The sequence below is a fragment of the Quercus suber genome, unplaced genomic scaffold (assembly GCF_002906115.3).
Source record: "Quercus suber isolate HL8 unplaced genomic scaffold, Cork oak 2.0 scaffold_223, whole genome shotgun sequence".
NCBI classification, from domain to species: Eukaryota; Viridiplantae; Streptophyta; class Magnoliopsida; order Fagales; family Fagaceae; genus Quercus; species Quercus suber.
The window spans coordinates 459,815-483,074 of NW_027069681.1; the positions used below are offsets into that span (position 1 = coordinate 459,815).

Consider the following 23,260-nt stretch of genomic DNA (forward strand, 5'->3'; position numbering starts at 1 on the left):
AGGCCCTTTCTTTTCTTTCCTCGTGGGTCTGGGTCACCTTCTCTTTTTACTCACTCTGTTCTTATACTCTCCATACTGCGCACCATTTTTTCCAACCCCCTTCTTCTCCAAACTTCCTGCATTTATAGGCCATAGTTTAGTGGAGAGGTCATAATTACTTGCCAACGAGTGCAACCGGCGGTCCACTATTATCGATCGTAAGTGGGTGGTCAGGTAGGAGTGGGAAATTATGAGGGTGGCGTTGGAACTTGGTTCCTGCCTCCACGATAGTCCTCGGGAGCGGTGGCTCTCCGGGGCGCGGCCGGGTAGGTACAGTGCAGGTCTTCCCGTGAGTCAAATATCTACTCCATGGAAAGGTGTTGCCGAGAAACGATGAAGAAGCAAGGCTCGGGCTTGCAGTACGCGTGGCCCGGGGGTGGGCTGCCGGGTATAAGGGGATTGGCCTCATGGGCCATATACCCAGGCCAGGGCCCAAGGCCCAATGTAGGATATGACGCGGGGCCGTACATATATATATATATATATATATATATATATAAAAAATATATATATTTTAATAATATNTACAAAAGAATTGAGGACTTCCATTCTTAAGTAAAAAACCAACACAAGCATACATGAATAGAAAAACTCTCTTAAGAGAAAACATGAGCAACAACGAGGCTCCTAACTTGAGCTTGATTCACCTCATCAAACCAAATTAAGGAGCTAGAGATTATACTACGATCCATCTTGCTATAACCCATCCATCTTTGCTATAACCCTTACATAAAAGAATTTCTTTTGCCCAAGAGACTCAAATGAAAGGACATTTGGTGTTACTTCAGTTTTTAGTCCCGTTGGTGCATACACAATGGCTTTGTATGTGGAAACTGGTGACCCAAATTTGTCACAGTCCTAAGGAAAAAGCGGGATATCACAGATTTTGACGTGAAGATAATGTAAAGGAAGGATAGTTTAGATAAAAAGCAGGTTTCTTAATGGCTTGAGAGCAACTGCTATTATCTCCTGTGACAAGTCTTAAAGACTGGTTGCTATAGTCTTGCCCACACAAGAAATTTACGCAATCAATCTCTCCAGCATCATATACTAAACCAAGGTTGATGGCCTTTGTGGGATTTATATGACCTGTCCCATAAGCAAACTCAGCATTGTGTTCTTGTCAACACCCATAGAGTAAGCTGTAAACAACATAAGAGTATCAATTATACATGGAAGTAATTTGTTTGATTTTGTTCCTTATGGACATAGATTCAAATTCACTAAAGAGTAAAGATTTATTAAGCCATCGATTTTCTTCTTTATTATAAAATGACTTCTAGTACATAGAATAAGTTGTAAAAAAACATAACAGTATCAGTTATACATAAAAATAATTTGTTTGATTTTGTTCCTTATGGACAAAATTTCAAATTCACTAAAGAGTAAAGAAATATTAAGCCAATCTACTTCTTCTTTATTATAAAATCACTTCTAGGACTAGACATTTAGGGCTCGTTTGGTTTAGAGATAGCTTAGTTTTTATAACTCAGTATTCATAACTCATATTCAAACTCAAAATCATAACTTATAACTCAAAACTCACTATCACTCAAAAACTCCAAAATTTTTGTTTTTAACAAAACTCAGTCATATATCTCAACTTTTAAGTCCACCTTTTGCCAAAATGGTGGAGCCCACGATCAGTCTTTTTCAATATCTTCTTCCCTTACCCGCATGACTCTACACGAAGAACATGAAATCCACACCCAAACCCAGTTTCATCACCACCAACAACAACAAACCTAGATTCCACTGCCATCAACACCACCAACACCACACAACAAATCCAAAAGAATGCACAGGAAACCCACAACCAAATCCCACATCACCAAAGAAGAAGAAGAACAACACAGAGCAAAAAAAAAAAAAAAAACCGAAGCCAAAAAATGGAGCTCCGACCCACCTGTCTCACGATCTTGAGGTCCGCGTGTCTCATAATCCAACCTGGGCTCAGTTTGACGTTGTTTTTCGAATCCCTTGTCGTCGGCGAAACTTCCAATCTTGAGGTTGCGTGTCTCACGATCTGGCCTGGCTCAGTCCGACGTCGTTTCCCGAATCCCCTGTTGCGGCGAAGCTTCCTATCAAGAAAGAGCTTTGTGAGATTTGGTTGCTCTCTCTCTCAATGAGAAGAGAGAGCTCTGGGTAAAAGAAAAAAAAATGAAGAAGGAGAAGTGACAGAGAAGAACAGGTTGGAGAGAGAGTTACTTGATGGGACAAGTCATACGGGTGGGTCCCATTCTTTGCTTAATTTTACAAAGATGCCACTGAAACTCAATTCTCAAAAACTGAAAACACTTAATTCTTGTTTCCTGTTTCCATCACTCTAGCTCAAAATTTTTGAGTTTTGAGTGATGGAAACACAATGTGAAAATCAAGCCAAACAAAAAAAATTTGTGTAGGTCCCACGTTTTTTGAGAACTCAGTTATGAGTTTGAGTGATATGATCTGTGAGGGATTTTACAATTCACTCCAATACCAATGGGCTTGGTCTGCGATCGAATGCTATAAAAGATTTGTGCCTCCTCATCCTTCACTAATTGGTCGTTGGATGGATCGGTAAGGCACATGGTCCGACAAGTGATATCAGAGCTCGGTCATAGGTTCGAGTCGTTGGAGCCGCATTGTGAGGGAGGGATTGTGAGGGATTTCACAATTTGCTCCAATACCAATGGGCTTGGTCTGCGATCGAATGCTATAAAAGATTTGTGCCCCCTCATCCTTCACCAATTGGTCAATGGATGGATCAATAACGCACACAGTCCAACATGATCCAAAACAGCTCTAAACCAATTAGTCTCTTAGTGACTTCATAACTATAGAAGGTTTTTAATTTAATAATGGAAAATGGTAAAGATAATGTGTGTGTGTATATATATATATTGTGCGCGCCCGATACCGAAACCCGTCGGACTGGGCCTCAAGTTGGGCTCACAACTTACTTGTATAGTGGGTTTGGATTTCCAACACTGGGTCGTTCTTCTCGCTGAGACCTAAGGCCCTTTCTTTTCTTTCCTCGTGGGTCTGGGTCACCTTCTCTTTTTACTCACTCTGTTCTTATACTCTCCATACTGCGCACCATTTTTTCCAACCCCCTTCTTCTCCAAACTTCCTGCATTTATAGGCCATAGTTTAGTGGAGAGGTCATAATTACTTGCCAACGAGTGCAACCGGCGGTCCACTATTATCGATCGTAAGTGGGTGGTCAGGTAGGAGTGGGAAATTATGAGGGTGGCGTTGGAACTTGGTTCCTGCCTCCACGATAGTCCTCGGGAGCGGTGGCTCTCCGGGGCGCGGCCGGGTAGGTACAGTGCAGGTCTTCCCGTGAGTCAAATATCTACTCCATGGAAAGGTGTTGCCGAGAAACGATGAAGAAGCAAGGCTCGGGCTTGCAGTACGCGTGGCCCGGGGGTGGGCTGCCGGGTATAAGGGGATTGGCCTCATGGGCCATATACCCAGGCCAGGGCCCAAGGCCCAATGTAGGATATGACGCGGGGGCCGTACAATAGCCCCCCTTGATTCGCTCCCCATTCTCGGGGGTGAATCAAGGGTCGTAGGGGGTAGACACCCGTCTGGGAAGTCGAAGGGTCGTTGCTCGGTTGTTGATGGGGACATTAATGCGTCTCAAAAGACGCGATTGGAGTCGACTGACGACCTGTCCGCCATTATTACCTGACGGTTCGTGTACCGAGGCGTTACGCGTGTGGCAGTTGAGGCGGCGGTTCGCGTGTTTTCCCGCCAGGGGATCATTTAATGCTTCCCACTTCACGCCCCATGCTTATAAATAGTCCTCTAATCTCTGGTTCTCATTTTTGCATTCCTCATTTTAGAATATTTCACTCTGCCGAGCATCCCTCCTTCGTGGTTCTTTCCCTGGCCCAGAACACACTTCCTCCTTAGAGCCCTCAGTAAGTTCCTCTCCTTCTTCTTATTTTTCTGTTTAGCCTAGTTCAATCGATTCTTTGGTATTTATAGAATTCTTTTTCTCAATTCTCTTTGAAAAACACTCGTCTTGAAAAATGAGTTACTCTCACCTTCTTTTAACCGAGCATGCTTTAGCTAGATTTAGGGAGACCTATAACATTCCTAACGATGTAGACATTGCCTATTGCAATATGGGTGATATTGACATCCAGAGGCGCCGTGGTGAGAACACGGTGTTCTTTCCCTTGATGGCCATCTTGGAGGGTGGGGTTAGATTCCGGTCGACCCTCTGATTCTTAGTACCCTAAGATTTTACGGCCTTTGTCCCGACCAACTCCCTCCCAACTTTTACCGGGTGGTGAGTTGTGTGAGTAGGTTGAACCAGTTGTACGGGTTGCAACTAAATCACCACGACATTAATCAGATGTATAGCCTGTGCGGCAACGTCGAGTCTGACTATTACTTAAAGACTAGGGATGCGCGGGTACGGCTTATTTCATGCCTACCAGATTCGAACCGTAACTCGGCAAAAGATTTCGTTCGGGTGAGCGGCAATTGGTTTGCCGAAGAGATGCCCTGCGCGATTTCACCGCGCAACGTTGGTCGGTGACTAACCTTTATTTTCTTTGATTTCTTTACTTCGGTACGGTTATGTGAATGTTAACCCTTATTTTCTGTGCAGAGACCAAAAGATTCAAGCCGGACATCAGAGTAGTACATGTTCGGGATCTGAACTTCTTGCTCAGGTCAGAAATCTTCGTACATAGGGACGGGCAACTCCGAGCGTCCCATCTCATCCTTGGAGTCAATCCCGTCTATTCAACTTGGCAGCCGTTCAACCAAGCCCTGCTAGTTGATAGTCCTCTCATCTCGTATATAGACGTCCGGCACGCAAACTTCCCCCCCAAGGCTAACTGTAGGCGAGGCGCGTGACCTCGGTCCCCGGTACATCTGCTCAGACGAGCGACAGCCAATTCGCGACGATTCAGCCGAGCGCGTATCCGCCGAGCGTAGGAGACGTGCCCACGAGCAGATCCAGCAAGAAACTCCTGCGCAGCCCAAGAGACAAATAGAGCCCCAGGCATCTGTTCGGGAAGGGGAGCGCGCCGCCGCGGAACCGACTGATTCATCCGAAACAGGATCCGATCAAGGCTACGCCATGGTGGCAGGAGGAAGATGACGCTAGACCACTTTGTCCCAGTGCCCGCCCAACCGTGCAGCAACACCAGGCACCCGGCCAGGATGCTTCGCCTCCCGCTGCCCCGCAGACCCGAGTTCGAAAAAGGTCGCGCACAACAGACCAAACTCAGACGGGCTCGGGCAACGCGCCCCCGCGACCGGCGGCCGGCATTGTCATCCGGGAACCGGTGGCGCAAACCGGGATCGACCTGGCGTCTACTTCCCGTGCTCCGGCGGCATGGCGGCCCACCTTCCAACTTGGCGGCGAGCCTCTTTCGTCTACAGCCAGCGCCGAGTATGGGACAGAGGTAACGGTGGCCGCGTGGCGCAGAGCCTGGCGTGCGACATCCTCTTGCCCGAGGACCTGCATGCTTTCACGGAGTCGACGGACGAGTCCTTGGGAAGGCGTTTGCAGTGGCACACCATAGCGGTAATTGTTTTACTTCTCTTTACGATTCTCGGCTTCCTACTTACCCGGGCATGTGTTCTTTCCATTTTTCCTTACAAGGTGAATGTTGTGTGGTCAGGCTGCGCAAATGTCGTACGTCGTGGACGGGAGGATGAAGGAGCTGGCCGAGGAGGTTGAGCGGGAGAAGGCCCTGAAGGATGTAGCTGAGGCCATGGCGAAGGAGAAGTCGCTAATGTGTATATATATATATATATATATATTTTTTTTCTTTTTGGCTACATAAATTTTATAATCTAATATAACAATTAATGTAATTTGTAGATTTGAACAACATACTATATAAATGTTTGAATTACTTTTTGTGATTGGTAACCCATTAGTTTGTAAAGTTTGTTACTAAAATTTGTATCTTTGGCATCACTTTCTCTTAATTACATGTTGTCATTAGAGCTGACTTAATTGCAGCAGGGGACCATGTTGGATGAAATGATTTCAAATAAGCAGCTGCTGCAGTTGCATGTGGGCAAGACATTGATGTTCTAGAGACTATATTATATGGAACTATTCTTGTATCTCCTTCTATTCCAGTCACAATTGAAGTCTCTGACCATACAACCAAAATGTCTACTCCAGGGGCTGTTAAATCGGGCTGTACAAAATTATGTAAAGTCAAAATTAAGAAAAAAGGAAGGACACTGTAAAAAATAGAAAATTACTAAAATTACCTTGAAAATGTCCCTTGTAATTGGGTTAGGTCCCTTTGACGAAAAGGATACTACGTATGGGGCCAATTCATCATTTTTCTCAATACTTTTTTGTATAGTTGCGAAGGTTACTCTATTAGGAATTAACATAACACAAAAAAGAATGCAATTAATATAGTACTGTGTTTTATTAGAACATAGTATATGCAACAATATTCGAGAAAACATAGAAAATACCTAGATGAGTTACGGTAGTCTTTGACCTCACTTCCGTTCTTCAAGCTCAACAATGAAGTAGGTAAAGGGAAAGAGAAGCCAACATCAGTGAACCTTGCATCTTGCATTATTGTACCAATTGCACCGGCAACCAGTAGCCCCTCCAATTGAAAGAGAGACTATGTCCACTCCATCGCTAATTGCATCATCAAATGCCGTAAGAATGTCAGCATCATAATACCCATCAGACCAACATATCTTGTAAACAGCAGTGCGAGTAGAGGGAACTCCTTGGGCTGTCCCTAAGCCAAGGCCAAATAGGCTTGCCCCACTGACAAGATTTCTTGCTACTGTTGATGCAGTATGGGTTCCATGGCCTTCGGAGTCTCTTGGTGAAGCAATATCATGTTGACCTACTTTTCTTTTGCTCTGATAGTATCGAGCTCCAATAATTTTGCAGTAGGAGTTAAAATTGTTAGAAGAATGGTTAAGTGATTAAATTTGAGCTTTTTGGGATTAAGTAAAATTTTATCATAATATCATAACATCTTGTTTTGAGGTTAAAACTCATGTTCGCTTTATCTCTCATTTAAAAAGTTCAAAATCCTTATAAATGTTTATGTTTATGCCTTTCCATCCTTTTGGAGGTGGACCAAATCCTTGATCATTGAAACTTTCTGACTCTGGCCAAATCCCTGAGTCAAGCATTCCAATGATAACATTGCTTTCAAAAGTTGTTCTATTGAGATTCTAGGAGAAGCCCATGAAATCCCATGACCTTGTCGTGTGGAGTTTTTTCTTTTCGTTAGGGAACACGGACACTATGCCCTCCATGCCTGAAATCCAAAATTTAGTTCTTATTCATATGTGACTTCATGATAACTAAAACAAGGAACAATTGGTAGCAATCTCTAGAAAAACATAGTTCAAAGAGTTAACCTTCTAATATTTGCGCCTCCTCCTTGGTTAGCTTTGCCACAAACCCATTGAAGCTCTTTGTGTAGCTTATGTAGCAAAAAATTCACTCCATCACTGTACAATGCATTCCATTAGACAAGTTAGGTACGTGGTATCACATAGTGATCTCTTTAGAAATGCATATTTGTTTGTTTGGATACGCATTTCTGCTTTTTAAATGACAAAACATTTCTTTTTATTGTCCAATGCACTGTGATAGCAAACAGCATTTATCATGTCCAATTTTGTAGTTATGGTATTTTTAATCACTCAACCGCCTGCCCCCAGTGCCCATCATCTAATTATATTATAAAAAAAAGCACCCATATTCTAAATTGTCACTCAAAATCAATGTCTTTTTTATTAATAATCTACCAATAACTTCTTGTAGAATGTTGGTATGAATAGATGAGGCAGAAATTTCGCTTTTTGGTAGACCGCCCAAGTACACGATGTAAACCTGTGCTCACAAAATTTTGTCAAATCATGCAAAATATATAAATAAAATGAAAAGCACCAAAATACTAATGGAATGGTCAGTAGGTCAAGAGGCTTGTAGTTTAATAGGTTGTCACTTTCTGATTTTTTGAACAAAACAGAATAAATCGTATGGAACTTTTTGTATAGGCTTCGCCCATTCAAAGTAAACCCCCAAGACCAAAATAATTTTTGATTGCAACCTGGCTGCCTAACTAGTCATTGTTTTGATCACAATACTGGCCCATGAGTTATCAGATTAAAAAAGATAAGAAAAAAAAAATGGAGATAATAAAACCAAATTACTAATAGGCCTAATAGAGAGATGTTATGCCTTTCAATCAGCATCAATAGCCCCATAACTTGAATTAAGCAGAGCGCAGACAAGTCAAATTAAGATCAGCCATGGAAAGGCAGACATTTGGCTTTCCATCAGGGAACTCTCCCAAGAGCCTGTGGTTTAGTTAACTGTTAAAGTTGTTCACTTAAAGTGTGAGAGAAATGGGCTATATATAAAGGAAGGAATTGAAAACTGACAATGGGTTCTCAAACATCTAAGCTATTGTGAAGCATGCCAAAACAAATCCAAAGCTGGAAGTAGCAATGTTGTTGTGAAAAGAAATGGGCTTTACAAAGGATGGAATTGAAATTATGGTTTAAGTCTTTAGGTTCTCAGACAGATATTGTTAAGCTCGCCAATAAACACAATTGTCCAAAACCGGCTATTCACAATGCGACACCAATGATGGAAGTTAACTTTGACCCACTTCAATCTCTGTTTCATTAAATCCTTCTTTGCAAAATTGTTAATCCTAGTGTATTCCGAAACACTCTAAACGCGTTAAATTCGTCCTATACTTCACCTAAAAGATTTGAGTCCTTCACTCTTGGTGGGAGAAATCAATGCATCGTTGCACATACTTTAGTCAACAATGCAAGACTATTTTTTTTTTAATTTTAATTTTTTTTTAATTTTTAGTTTAGATGGAGTCTAATAAAGTTGTTGCTGCTGAGTTACCAATTTTTTTTAATAATATTCATGAAGAAATTTTTCTCAAAAAATAAAAATAAGAAGGATTTCACAATAGTGGAAATTACATTTTGTTTTGCTTTTGTTTTTGTTTTTGTTTTTTTTTTTTTTTTTTTTTTTTTGCACATACTTTGGTCAACAATGCAAGACTTTTTTTTTTTTTTTTTTTTTAAATTTTTAGTTTAGATGGAGTCTAATAAAGTTGTTGCTGCTGAGTTACCAATTTTTTTTTAATAATATTCATGAAGAAATTTTTCTCAAAAAATAAAAATAAGAAGGATTTCACAATAGTGGAAATTACATTTTGTTTTTGTTTTTGTTTTTTTGTTTTTTTTTTTTATGGGAGAAATTACATTTTGTTTATCCTATGAATTTGACAATAGGTGAAATTAAATTCTGTTTTCCTATAATTTTTTCATATTACATTTTAATTCATAAATTTACAATCAATATATTTTATCCCCCAAAAATTAGAACTAAAATGAAACTGTTAAATTAGAACCCACCCATAAGGATTTCTTTTTAATCCAAACTTCAGGTAGTCAACATATAGTAACTAAAAAGTTTTATAGAATAAATTTGTTATTAAGTCAAACCACAAGAGTCTAAGTTATAATTTAAAGTTGGTAAAAAAAAAAAATCTGTTAATTTAGATGGAACTTTAACAATTTAATTTTAATTCAAACTCATTGATAATTTGAGAATTAAATTATGATTGACCACATCACATATGATAAATTGTAATTTTCCTATTTTATTAAGGCACTATAGAAGTTCAATGCATTCACCTTAGAGCACGGGTCTTACATGTGATAATACTGTTAGGTTCTAAATATATATGTATTTTGGCAAACTGAGAACAAAAATATGTCTAGATTAGGTGTTCGACATTGCTCAAGTTTGTTCAAGTCAAGATTCAAGAACAATCAAGTTGCAAAAAGAAGAGTTCAGATTTTGTGAAGCTCAACTAATCGAAAGAAAGGCTTTTTCCAATCGAAAGTCGTATTTTACAGAATTTAAATCAGGCCCAAGGCTCGCGAAAACGTTTAGGGTTTCAATCTAACAATACTGCTTATAAAAGGAAAACCCTAAAATAAGTTATAGAAGTTCTTAGAAGTCTTGTGAGTTATACTCTTGTGATATTTGTGAGGTTTTTGTAGCCTTCTAACTAAATAAGCATCTACCGGAAGCTAGATCTAAAATCAAGAACTAGTGGAGACAAGTTGCTGCATAAAGATCAACTACTGATGGTGATCTAAACCTTTGAGTGAGATTTTGAAGTCACAAACATGGGTATTTGTGTTATGTAAATTCAGATAGAAGAGTTTGTGGAGTCAGAGCTGTATATGGTTGTGTGAGTAAGTACTACAAGAGGTAGTTTTAGATTTTAGGGAAAAAAAAAATTGTAAAACTTCCATTCTATCATAATGAATTTGTTCACCTTGAAGATAATTAGGTTAAATCATTTCTAGGTTTTTTACCTTGAAACGGTTGGTTTCATAGTTTTCCTGGGTAATCATATTACTTGTCGTCTTTATTTTTTGGCACTTTATGATATGATTGTTTGTGTTTGGTTAATTAATTAGGTTAAATGAATTTGAGTGTTCACGGGTCTAAACAAATAAATACATTTTGACTAAAATCATAGGTGTTAGTTGTTTTGCTGCATGAAGGCCCAAGTAGTGGTGTTAAATAGAGCAAGTGAGCTTACGAAGGCTTTAAAGTTTATACTGGTCTAACCAAGCCTAAATTTTCCTTTCTTGTTCTTCCTATCAATTACCTCAGTTATTCACGAGTCACATTTTCTTTTTCTCCTCAAACAGTACTCCACAGATTACGCTAAGCTGAAGAAGCAACACAATCCAACCACATAGATATTCATTTTAAAAATGTTCGAATCTCTGTTATATTGACATTTACAACATGAAATTTGCCGAGTTAAATAAATTAGTAGCCATCATGTGAATAAATTAATTTTTAGACACAAATCAGATTTACCATCTCCAACTTTGGTAGACAGATATATCAACTCAGCCAGGGACAGAGCCAGGACATGGAGTTAAAGAGGGTAGCTCTGTTGTTGGCTGCGTCCGGTGGATTTGACCATTGACTCCATTGAGGGTTTTTCTTTTTTGGTGTCTTTGTTGCATGCGTTTGCTATTGGGTAAAAGTCAGAGTTGTTTGTTTTTGGTAAAATAGGTTGATTGGACTAATTTTTTTGGGGTTGTATATTTTATTTTAGATTTTAGATCTATAAATTTTTTTATGGCCTCTAAAATAAGGAAAATGCTAGAGGTACTTTTTTTTCTTTTCTTTTTTTTTTTTTTTTTTTTTTTTTTTTTTTTACAAATTGCTGAGAGGTGAGTAATTATTAGCAAGTAAAAAAATGGTGTATGTAAGTGTTAGGCCCAGATGCAAACCAATAAAAATTTCTACCTCAACAATTTGTAAAAATGTTGTAGAAATATTAATGGCTAAACATTACTCTTAAAAGAATCAATGATATTGTTAACAGAGGCAAAGTATAATTTTATAGAACAAAATTACTAAATTAATACCATGTAATTTTAGACCCAAAATGACTGCAAATTGAAAATAGTAGTGACCTAATTGGTTGCAAATTATAAATAATATGGACCAAATTATTGCTATTAAAATGTAGAGATTAAATTGATCGTGACCCTAAAATGTAGACCCAAAATGATATTTTCAATTTATTTCTTTAATGCAATGAAAAATACCAAGTTTATTGATTTACACATTAGATCCGACAGAAATAAGCACCTCTATTATTTAGTGAAAAACCAAATAAGCATGCATGAATAAAAATCTCTTAAGAGTAAACTTGAGCAATAATAGGGCTCCGCACTTGATGCACCCCATCATACCAAATAAAGGAGCCAGAGATTATAATATTATCCATCTTTGTTTCAAGTCTTGTGACCTTCACCAAAAAGGATTTCTTTTGCCCAAGAGACTTAAATGAAAGCACATTTGGTATTAGTTAATTTTTAGTCCCGTTGGGGCATTTACAATGGCCTTGTATGTGGACATTGGTGACCCAACATTTGTCACAGTCCTAGGAAACACGTGGGTTCTGACAGATTTTGACTTGGAAGATAATGTAAAGGAAGGATAGTTTAGATGTGAAGCAAGTTTTTTAGTGGTTTGTGGGCAACTGTTGTTTTCGCTTGTGACAAGTCTTAAAAACTCATTACTATAGCCTTGCCCACACAAGAAGTCTACATAATCAATCTCTCCAGCATCATATATTAAACCGGGGTTAATGGCCCTTGTAGGATTTATTTGACCTGCCCCATAAGCAAACTCCGCATCTGTGTTCCTGTCAACACTTATGGGATAAACTGTAAATAGAATAAGAAGATTAGTTATCCATAAAACTAGGTTCTAATCACATTTGGTACACATTTCAAATTTCAATGTTGAATGTCTTAAAGAGAAGCAAGTTTGTTTAATTAACTTCTTTAAACACTAAGTTTCAAATTCACTAAAGACTAAGCCAATCTAATTTCTTATTTATTATAAAACGGCTTCTAGGACTAGTCATCCTAGTGATTTATATCCCTCAAAAGTTCTAACTTTTATTTAGAGACAGTTTCAACATATGATATCAGCTCTTGATAATTATTGCATTTTATCATCAAATCAAAACACTAATTGATTTTTTGGAGTAGGCGAGGATCCAATCTCAGATCTCTTATTTGATGACAAGAGACTTTACCAGCTGAGTTAACTGAAATCCACTTCAAAAGTTCCAACTTTAATAATGAAAAATGTTAAATATGCAATATGTTTTGTTACATAAAGTTTATAGATTGATATAGAAATTAATGTAATTGACATATCTCAACAACGTTATAAATTTTGGGAGTTTTAAAGAGATGCAAGCTTGTTTAATCTGCTTCTTTAAGCATAAAGTTTCAAATTCGTTAAAGATTAAGCCAATTCTTCTTTACTATAAAATGATTTATTGGCCTAGACACCCTAATGATTTTATATCCCACAAAGGTTCTAAATTTAATAATGGAAAATCCTAAAAATACGATATATTTTGTTACATAAAGTTTATAAACTAATGTGACTATTAATGTAACTAGTAAATTTCAACAACATAATAAATAGATGAATATTTGAACTTTTTTTTTTTTTTGCAATTAGTGATAAATTAGTTTGTAAAATTTATTTAGTTTAATTTTTATCCCTGCATCACTCTACCTGTTGTCATTAGAGCAGACTTAATTGCAGCAGGGGACCATGTTGGATGAAACGATTTCACATAAGCTGCTGCTGCAGTTGCATGAGGGCAAGACATTGACGTCCCAGAGACTATATTATATGGAACTACTCTTGTATCTCCTTCGTCTCTTGTCACAGTTGTAGCCTCTGACCATGCAGCCAAAATATCCACTCCAGGTGCTGTTAAATCGGGCTATACAAAATTATGTGAATTTAGAATTAAGAAAAAGGAAGGAGATTATGTACAAAATGGAAAATTACTAAAATTACCTTGAGAATGTCCCTTGTAATTGGATTAGGTCCCCTTGAAGAAAAGGTTGCTACGTATGGGGCCAATTCATCCTTTCCCTCAATACTTTTTTGTATAGTTGCTGTGGGTGTTCTATTAGTAATCATTCTTGTATCTCCTTCGTCTCTTGTCACAGTTGTAGCCTCTGACCATGCAGCCAAAATATCCACTCCAGGTGCTGTTAAATCGGGCTATACAAAATTATGTGAATTTAGAATTAAGAAAAAGGAAGGAGATTATGTACAAAATGGAAAATTACTAAAATTACCTTGAGAATGTCCCTTGTAATTGGATTAGGTCCCCTTGAAGAAAAGGTTGCTACGTATGGGGCCAATTCATCCTTTCCCTCAATACTTTTTTGTATAGTTGCTGTGGGTGTTCTATTAGTAATCAACAAAACATTAAAAAAAAAAGGATGTAATTAATTTAGTACTAAGTGTCTTATAAGAACACAGTTGTATGCAACAATAATTTAGAAAACTTATAGGGAAATCTCATTAGTAAATCACAATTGTGACTTAAGAAAATACCTAGATGAGTTATAGTAGTCTTTGAGTTCGCTTACTTTCTTCAATCCCAAGCAGGAAGCAGGTAAAAGGAAAGAGAAGGCAACATCAGGGAATGTTGTATCTTGCATTATAGTACCAACTGCACCGGCAGCCAGTTGCTCCTCCCCATTTAATGCCATATCACAAAGAAGAATTTTTCCTTCTACCAATTTCTTGTCGATGGTGTTGGTAAGACATAATCTGCATTTCAAAATCAATACCCCGTTTGGTGTTTTTGTTCGAAGTAGAGTTTTAACTGTAAAGCTCTTTAATTTTTGAGAATTTGGCTAATTTTAATGTATAGTGCTTTAAAATTATGAGTTTATATTGCTAACACTTTTCTAGAAATTTTCAAGTTTCAACATTAGCTCGCGTACAACTGTTTTCAATTTTAAGAACCTAGTTAAAATAGTTTTTATTGGATCATAACTCATAAGGGATTTTTTTCCAACCCAAATTGAAGGAAAACTTTTTCCATTCTTTTTTTCTATGATTACAAGCATATTAGCAAAACTTCAATACATTCATAACTGGCATTCTGTATCTTCAATAACCTGGAATCATATGGGTCGGAACCTGTGCTTTGGGCGTCTCCACCATAAATAATAGGGAACATTTTGTTCTTTAGGTCAAAAGTGTTTATAGAAAGCCCCTGTATATAGAAAAAAGTTATTATTAAAAAAAAAAAAACTAAAACTATTACAAATTTTACTATATAAATCTTATAAATTGATTTCGCAATAAATGTGATTGATGAAATTCAACCACCTAATAAATGAACAGATATGATAGAGAAAAAGTGGTGGGCCTATGAATGTCAGTTGTATTAACCACTTGTAGTCTACTAACTTAAGAATTGTGAAATTTCTTGAAAAAAAAATTGTATATAGCATTATTGATAAACAATTGTTTGTAGTTTTTTATTTATTTATTTATTTTTTTAAGAGTATTGATAATATATCAATTTGTAAGAACTATGTTTTAAAATTTGTAATATTTTTAACATCACACTATGATTAAATGTCACTGATGATTATGATACCAGGGATAAGTCCAGCCTAGAAAAGTATCATTGATATGACCAGCAATTTCAAATATAGAAGACAGCATTAAACACTAATCTACATATATGAAGAAAAAAGAAATCCAACTCACCTCATAAAGCTCACCATTACCCAACTTCACATTAGTCACAAACTTTCTATCAATAGTGGTAGCAGCCACTGTGAGTGACCAAGGTGAAACATTGGTGACTGATGCAGGAGAAGGACCAGAATTGCCAGCAGAATTAGATGTGAGTATACCATTCTTCATTGCGTGGAAGGCTCCTATAGCAATGGAGTCATCAAAATAATCTTTAGTAAATAACCCTCCAACTGAAAGAGAGATTATGTCCACTCCATCGAAGATTGCATCATCAAATGCCGCAAGAATGTCAGCATCTGAACACCCACGAGACCAACATATCTTGTAAACAGCAATCCGAGCAGTGGGAACTCCTCCTCGGGCTGTCCCTAAGCCAAGCCCTAATAGGCTTGCCCCATTGACTAAATTTCCTGCTGCTGTTGATGCAGTATGGGTCCCATGACCTTCAGAGTCTCTTGGTGAATCAAAATCATCTTGACCTATTAATTGTCCTTTGCTTCGATAGTATCGAGCTCCAATAATTTTGCTGTAAGAATTATAATTGTTAGAAGAATGGATAAGTGATTAAGTTTAAACCTGTGGGATCGATCAAATAATAATTTATAATAATATCATATCCAGCACATTTGTGTGCATGCATGTGTGTTTATATGTCATGATCACCCATTTAAAAAAGCTAAAAATATGATTGTGATGTGATAAATTATTCTATTCGAGATGACTAGCCTCTAAAATTTGAGAGAGGTAATAGACTTTTTTTAGTTAATTCTCTACTTAAAAGCATTCAATTTATATAAATAGTCAAGTATGTGATAACCTCATCACAATTTATTCCTAAAAATAGGAACTTACTCCTACAAATTGAAATTAAAACAAAGGCTAAAACAATCTCAAATAATATCCTAACCTACAGAATTATTTAAACTTCAAACTTCATCAATTGGGGACATAGTTCAGATTGGGATACAAGTAATTGTGTGTAAGCGCATGCATGTATGTATATATGTCACAATGATATAGTGGTTTACTTGTTGCAAGTGAAATTGGACGATTCTTGACAAACGCCCCTCCATCTTTTTGGAGGTGGACCAAATCCTTGATCATTGAAACTCTCTGACTCTGGCCAAATCCCCGTGTCAAACATTCCAATGATAATGTCGCTCTCAAAAGTTGTTCTATTCACATTATTGGGAAAGCCCATGAAGTCCCATGACTTTGTCGTGTGGAGTTGTTTATTTTCGTTAGGGAACACGGACATTACTCCCTCCATGCCTATAAATAATCCAAGATTTCGTTCTTCTTCATATATAACTTCATGAACACTAAAACAAGGAACGCTTGATAGATGGCAATCTCTACAAAATCACATATAGTTCACCAACCTTTTAATTTTTGTGCCTCCTCAGTGGTTAGATTAGCCACAAACCCACTGAAGCTCTTCGTATAGCTATATAGCTTAGAATCCACTCCATCACTGTACAATGCATTCCATTAGACAAGTTAGCTAGGTACATGGTTTCGCTTGGTGAACTCTTTAGAAATGCACATGTGTTCGTTTGGATTCGCATTTCTGCTTTTTAATTACACAAAATTTTTTTATTTTAAATTTATAATTATTGTCTAACGTAATATGATAGCAAATGGCATATGTCATGTCCAATTTTAAAATAATGGTATTTTAATGCTCACAACCGTCTGCCCAAGTACCCATCATCTAATTATTATATATAAAAAAAAGTACCAATTATCATTCAAAGTCAATGGTTTTTTTAACTAATAACCTGCCCACAACTTCTTGTAGAATGTTGGTATGAATAGATGATGCAGAAATTTTGCCCTTCGGTAGATCGCCCATGTACACAATGTAAACCTGTGTTCACAAAATTTTGCTAAGTCATGCAAAATATATAAATAAAATAAAAGGCACCAACATAGTTATGGAACGGCCAAGAACCTTGTAGTTCAATAAATTGATATTTCCTGATGTTTCTAACAAAAACATTCAGATTCAAATCACTCCACACCACTATAAACTCAAAATAAAATATTAAAGCGTATGGAACTTTTTTGTATAGGCTTTTGCTCATTCAAAGAAAACACAAGCCCTAGTCTAAGCCAAAAGTAATTTTTTGATTCTCGCAAAATCAATGAATTGATTTGATCACAATGCTGGCCCATGAGTTTTCAGATTAAAAAAGACAAAGGAATAATAATACTAAAAGGCCTACGAGAAAGATAAACATGCCTTTCGATCACCATCAGTCGCCCCATAACAGGAATTAAGCAGAGTACAAGTGAGGAAAAAAATTAAGATTAGCGATGGAAACAGAGACGTTTGGCTTTCCATCAGAAAACTCCCCCAAGAGCCTGTGTTTTAATTAATTGTGAAAGTTTTTCACTCAAAGCGTGAGAGAAATTGGGTTATTAAAGGAAGGAATTGAAAGCTGTCTTTGCTTCTTTGGGTTCTCAAACAGCTAAGAATATTCACATCACCTCATGTAGAAATTTTAACAGAATCCTAACAGAAATTCAAATAGAAACCTTGAGAGATGTTTGGGAAAATATCTGTATATTGCATTGAAATGAATCTATACCAAATACTCTGTTATATACACTAAGAGCAGAACTAACTAACTAATTCCGCTAAGTTAGTTATTGCACGTGTGAACACAAGCCATGCGTATTTAGATGTTGCTTTATTCAGTTTTCATGTCATTTTGCTATTGCTTCTGTCGTTAATCTCCAGACTTAGCCTTCAGCTCTTCTTTTCCTTTCTTTTGATCTTCTTCCTTACTTCTCTTCCGATCTTTAGAACTTTAACAAATTTATATCTATTTTTGCACAATAATTTTTTTTATCTAACCACTTTTAAAAAAACATACAGATCAGGTTATCTATTATAAGTTTCTAACCTATATTTCATTAAATATTAATTTTTTTTTTATTTTTTTAATTATTTCTCTCTCTTAACACACCACGACAACTATTTATTCTCTTCCTTCATTTTTGGAAAACGCAAGAAGAATAAAAAACTGAAATGCACAAATGTATGTTTGCACAAGTACTATGACTAAAATGCATTTTGCACAATTAATGCATAAGCTGGAGTGGATGATTTCTAGGATTGTTTAGGCAAAAGTTGACCTTTATGCCATTTACACGAGTTGATGCAAGTACTCTAAGCTACGTTGAAGCACGCCAACAATCAAAAGTTCCAAAGCTGGAACTAGTAATGTTCTTGTTGTAAAAAGAAATGGGCTTTATAAGGATGTAAAAGCCCAGATTTGTGTAAATACACAAAAGCTTGTTTAGACCCCAATAAAAATTACGGCTAAAAAACTTTTACTCTAACTTATATCAAGTCCGGAACAAGAGTAAGAAGCGCAAACAATCGTTATCGCTACCCTAAGCCATATTCCTCTATTATCAACAATATAAAATAAAGCACAAGAGTAATGGAAGAGAAATGCAAGCACAAGATAACACCAAAACGTGTTATCGAAGAGGAAACCAAAGAACTCGGCGAAAAACCTTTTCGTGACCCTCCAAGTCAAAATTGATCCACTAGTAAATAAGTTAGAATACACGAATAATAAAAGACTCTCCAAGTCTAGTCTACCCAATGTACTTAAGCCCTCCAAGCTCCTATTACCAATGGACTTCTTGGAGTTTTGTCTTCACTAGTTTTCCAAATCCCGTAATACGCCCAATTGCATCTGTCAAGCCTCACCAGCTTCTTTTGGCAAATCCCCAAAACTTCCCAAGCTCCAAAACACTTACTACACTTTGAAAAAGCGTGGGTTGTGTTTGGGTATCAATTTCTTCTCAAGGTATGACAATGAGAGAAGGAAGGAGAAGAGACTACAATGATTTTTCACTAAAGATGAGTAGCTCTCTCTCTCTCTCTCTAAAAGATGGGTGTGTTGTGTTGTAGAAAACCTATCTAGAGTTTTTCTCTTTGAAATAGCCTCTCTTGCTTTTGTGGGTAATGAGGGTATATATAGTATGGGTGAAGGGTAAGAAAGTCACATTTAAAATCCTCCAGATAAAGAGTTTCCCGAGTATCTCGCGGGTTGGCCCTTCTTGTGAGACACTTGCGAAACTGACAGCTTGATATGACTCTTCAACTTCTAACATGTGCTTCTCATGTGCTCTTTTTGTGGGAACCTTTACTCACGAGCTTCTTGCGAGTTAATCGCGAAATTGCACTAATTTTTCATTTCATGCTTGATTCTTCACCAACTTAATACTAAACCTAATACAATAAAATCCCAAAAAATATAAGGAACAAAATTAATGCAATTATAACATTTTTTGTCATGAAATAAAGCCAATATAAAACATAGTTGTAAATCACAACTTTACAGGATGGAATTGAGATTAAGCTTTAAGTCTTTGGGTTCTCAAACAGCTATTTTTAAAGCCCGCCAACAAATAGAATTGTCCAAAGCCAGCTATCATCTTTTGTTAATTCTGACATCTAAATTTTTCTTTATCAATTTAGTTTTCAAACAGGGATAACCAATTCAAATCATTTAATTAATGTAATTTATCAAACACTCTACCCGTTAAATCTATCCTATACCCTATGTAAAAGATGTTAGTTCTTCACTCTTGTTTGGATATGCTGCTGAGTTTGATTAGGATCAATGCATTTCGTTATCCTATACGATCGATAATAGTGGACCGCCGGTTGCACTCGTTGGCAAGTAATTATGACCTCTCCACTAAACTATGGCCTATAAATGCAGGAAGTTTGGAGAAGAAAGGGGTTGGAAAAAATGGTGCGCAGTATGGAGAGTATAAGAACAGAGTGAGTAAAAAGAGAAGGTGACCCAGACCCACGAGGAAAGAAAAGAAAGGGCCTTAGGTCTCAGCGAGAAGAACGACCCAGTGTTGGAAATCCAAACCCACTATACAAGTAAGTTGTGAGCCCAACTTGAGGCCCAGTCTGACGGGTTTCGGTATCGGGCGCGCACACATCATATGTCATCAAATAAAAAATCTGAAATTCAAATTCTGTCTATATAAAGAATCGATTAATATCTTAGTTTAATAATAAAGAGCAATCATCATATAACGAATGTCATAAGTTAATAAAAAAAAATTTAATTAGACATTTTCCATCTTTAATTCACTGGCTGTGATATTGACCTAGAAAACGGCCTCTAATATGTCCACCAACATGTGTGAACATGCATACATGGCACATAGAATTCCAGTGCAGTACCATTATCTTTAACTTTTGGAAACAACCGCAGATCCATATCTTCCCAATTTTCAATATTATAGGCTTATAGCCAAAAATTTACGCGCAAAAAGACTTTTCTTTGTCGTTATTTCCTTGATTTCTACTTTGTCAATGTCCTCCGTCAGCCTAATCAACTTGTAGGACAGAGAAAATGGAAACAGTGAACTTCTATAGTCTAAACTTTAAGAAATACAGTAGTTAGTCTCTGGTTGAAAGTTTTGAGACCACTTGTTGAAAGTTTTGAAGAAACACTGTAGAAAACCAAAAAACTTTAGAATTATTTTTTCTAATATCCATTTGTATTTTTCTCAAGATTTTTAATTATCTTTTTCACATCATGATTATATACATATAGGCTTCAAGCATGACATCATACACTTTCAACATCTTTTTCAGTCATACATTTTTTTACTTGATTTATAGGTCATAATTAATTTAACATCACCTTGTACAGTTGTACTACCAACAAATTGAAAATGGAAAGGCTTACCTCTAAAATTGGTTTAAAAAAACGCCTCAACTGCATGATCATTGATAAAATCATCATTATGTGAGTTATTTAAATATTATGTGTATATATATATATATATAAATGGTTTTATTGATCTAGATATAATGGGTTCTAAAAAAATTCTCCCAAATTAATTTGAAGGAAAATTTTGTCCAACTGAAAAATGCACATTATTATTCTTTTTCTTTTTGGAGGGAAGGTTAGATAAAAGTACAATAAATTTCATAAATCACAAATATAATTAAAAGTGATGTTACTCCTATAATAACATATCACATTAACAAGTTGTGAAAATTCTCTCTCTCTCTCTCTTTTTGGTGGAAAAAGAAACCTCAAATTAAACTCATTTAAGAATTCAAAAATTTTCTCTCCTAGCATTGCTTATTCAAGCATACAACTTCACTAACCTAATTTGATGTCACTTGCCTCTCGCAATCGTTTCTTATAAACCTTGGGGGATGGTGCAAACCTTTATTGTGTTATTATTATTATTATTATTATTATTATTATTATTATAAACTGGACTTTCTTTAACGGAAAAAATTGAAGAACAATAGAAGAACAATTGGGCATTATCAACTCGATCAAGGGTGATAATATGTTCCACTCCAGTTTGGGCATATTTTGCAAGACATTACTTTTCTTAGTTCTCTTTTTACTTATGTTTCTTTTCACCATGTTAAAAGGCGAGATAATTGTATGACTCATAGATTAGCTAGAAAAGCTATTTTTAGTCCTTTCACTATCTGAATAGAGTCTGTTCATTTCGACACTTTTAATGTTTACAACTTTGATCTTCGACTAAATGCTTAATAATATTCCCTATTCCTAGGGGGTTTCTCCAAAAAAAAAAAAAAAACAATTGGCTCTACAAATATCAGCAATAGCAACAGGGAGGTTGGACTAATTACCCAAAAAAAAAAAAAAAAAATAACAAAGATCAGAGCAAAGGAAGGAAAAAAAAAAAAAAAAAAAAAAACAACAACAACAACAACAACAACAACAAGGTTGTTACATAGAACTAACCCTTTACATACCTAGATTTTAAGGCCAGCAGTCTACTCCATGTGTTTACACTAATTTAAGCATAAATACAGATTTCACTCACACTCAATCACTCACACACACAATGACATGTATTTAGTATTTACACAATAAAACATATGCTCATATCAAAACCCATTTGACATCAACCCCCAAGTCTGTAAACGGCCATCCAACTGCCATCCATTTGAAACCAAAAAATCCAAATTAATCAACCATACCCAAAATAGTTGGACTTCAACGGAGACAAACAAGAAGCAGTTGATTGACATCATCTACTGCTTTCAGAAGATTTCAGAGCATAGTGTGGGTTTCAGAGAATAGTGTGGGCGGTATTGGAGAAAAAGATTTGTGGGAAAGAGATTTGTGAGATGAAATATATGTTGTCAAAATTTGTCCACAAAGCATTTTTCAATGTGTTGGACATTCATTTTTTGGTCAAACACTCAAATAGACAATCCCGCAAGGTTTTAACGTTCATCATTAGGAACCTAATAATAACCCTTTGAATACAAATTACAAGGATTTAAGCATTTTGATACAATTGACCAAAAAATGCAGGCAATATAAAAACTAAATTTTAATTAAAACTCATAAAATTCCAAACTTAGAACTAATAATAAGCATAATTTTGCAACCATTACATTTCCTATTACCAAAAACACACGCAGAAAGCCGCTAAATAGATTCTTTGAAAATGAATTTCAGAATAACTTCCTTAGGGAAATAGTTGGCTGGAATAGCGGGAGTAGTGTGCTCAAGAACCACTCCAAGAACAGTCAGACTTCAACAGAGACAAACAACAGGCAGTTAATTGACACCATCTACTACTTTTAGAAGATTTCAGAGCATAGTGTGTGTTTTAGAGAATAGTGTAGGCGGTAGTGGGGAAAGAGATTTGTGGGTTTCAGGGTAATCCGACAGACCAAGCCCGCTCTTGCCAAAATTGGCGAGGTGGAGCAATGGCTGTACGGGAGGCACAATTGGGGTTGAGAGGAGCGTCAGGGAGAAGGAGGTAGAGAGAGAAAAACCCCTGGTGGAAGTTAGAGAGTGAGAGAAAAATAAGAGAGGAGAGAGAGCTTTTCTAAAATCATTTGGGTAAACTGTTGCTAAGTGAAAACTGAAAAGAGAAGAGAAATAGATGGGCATACGGATTGCCAGGTTGGACAGATAACATGTCAATATTTTGAGCATTGGATTTAATCAATGGTTGATATTAAAGCTATTGCACCCCGTGCAATACTCTAGGTATTGCACGAGATATGAATCCAAAATTACC

At 36.5% G+C, this 23,260-nt stretch overlaps 1 protein-coding gene and 1 pseudogene across 1 annotated transcript; both read right to left on the bottom strand.

Annotated features, from left to right (window-relative positions):
* Positions 1-589: 589 nt before the first annotated feature.
* Positions 590-8,265, bottom strand: LOC111992983 (cucumisin-like; annotated as a pseudogene).
* Positions 8,266-11,756: 3,491 nt separating this feature from the next.
* On the bottom strand, positions 11,757-17,045 carry LOC111993002 (cucumisin). Its single transcript, XM_065780003.1, is given in 10 exon segments — positions 11,757-11,941; positions 11,944-12,300; positions 13,172-13,385; positions 13,750-13,861; positions 14,012-14,230; positions 14,584-14,681; positions 15,185-15,701; positions 16,204-16,447; positions 16,558-16,649; positions 16,957-17,045. Coding segments are annotated over 10 exon segments (2,100 nt in total). The 5' UTR covers positions 17,031-17,045; the 3' UTR covers positions 11,757-11,768.
* Between the last annotated feature and the right edge of the window lie 6,215 nt (positions 17,046-23,260).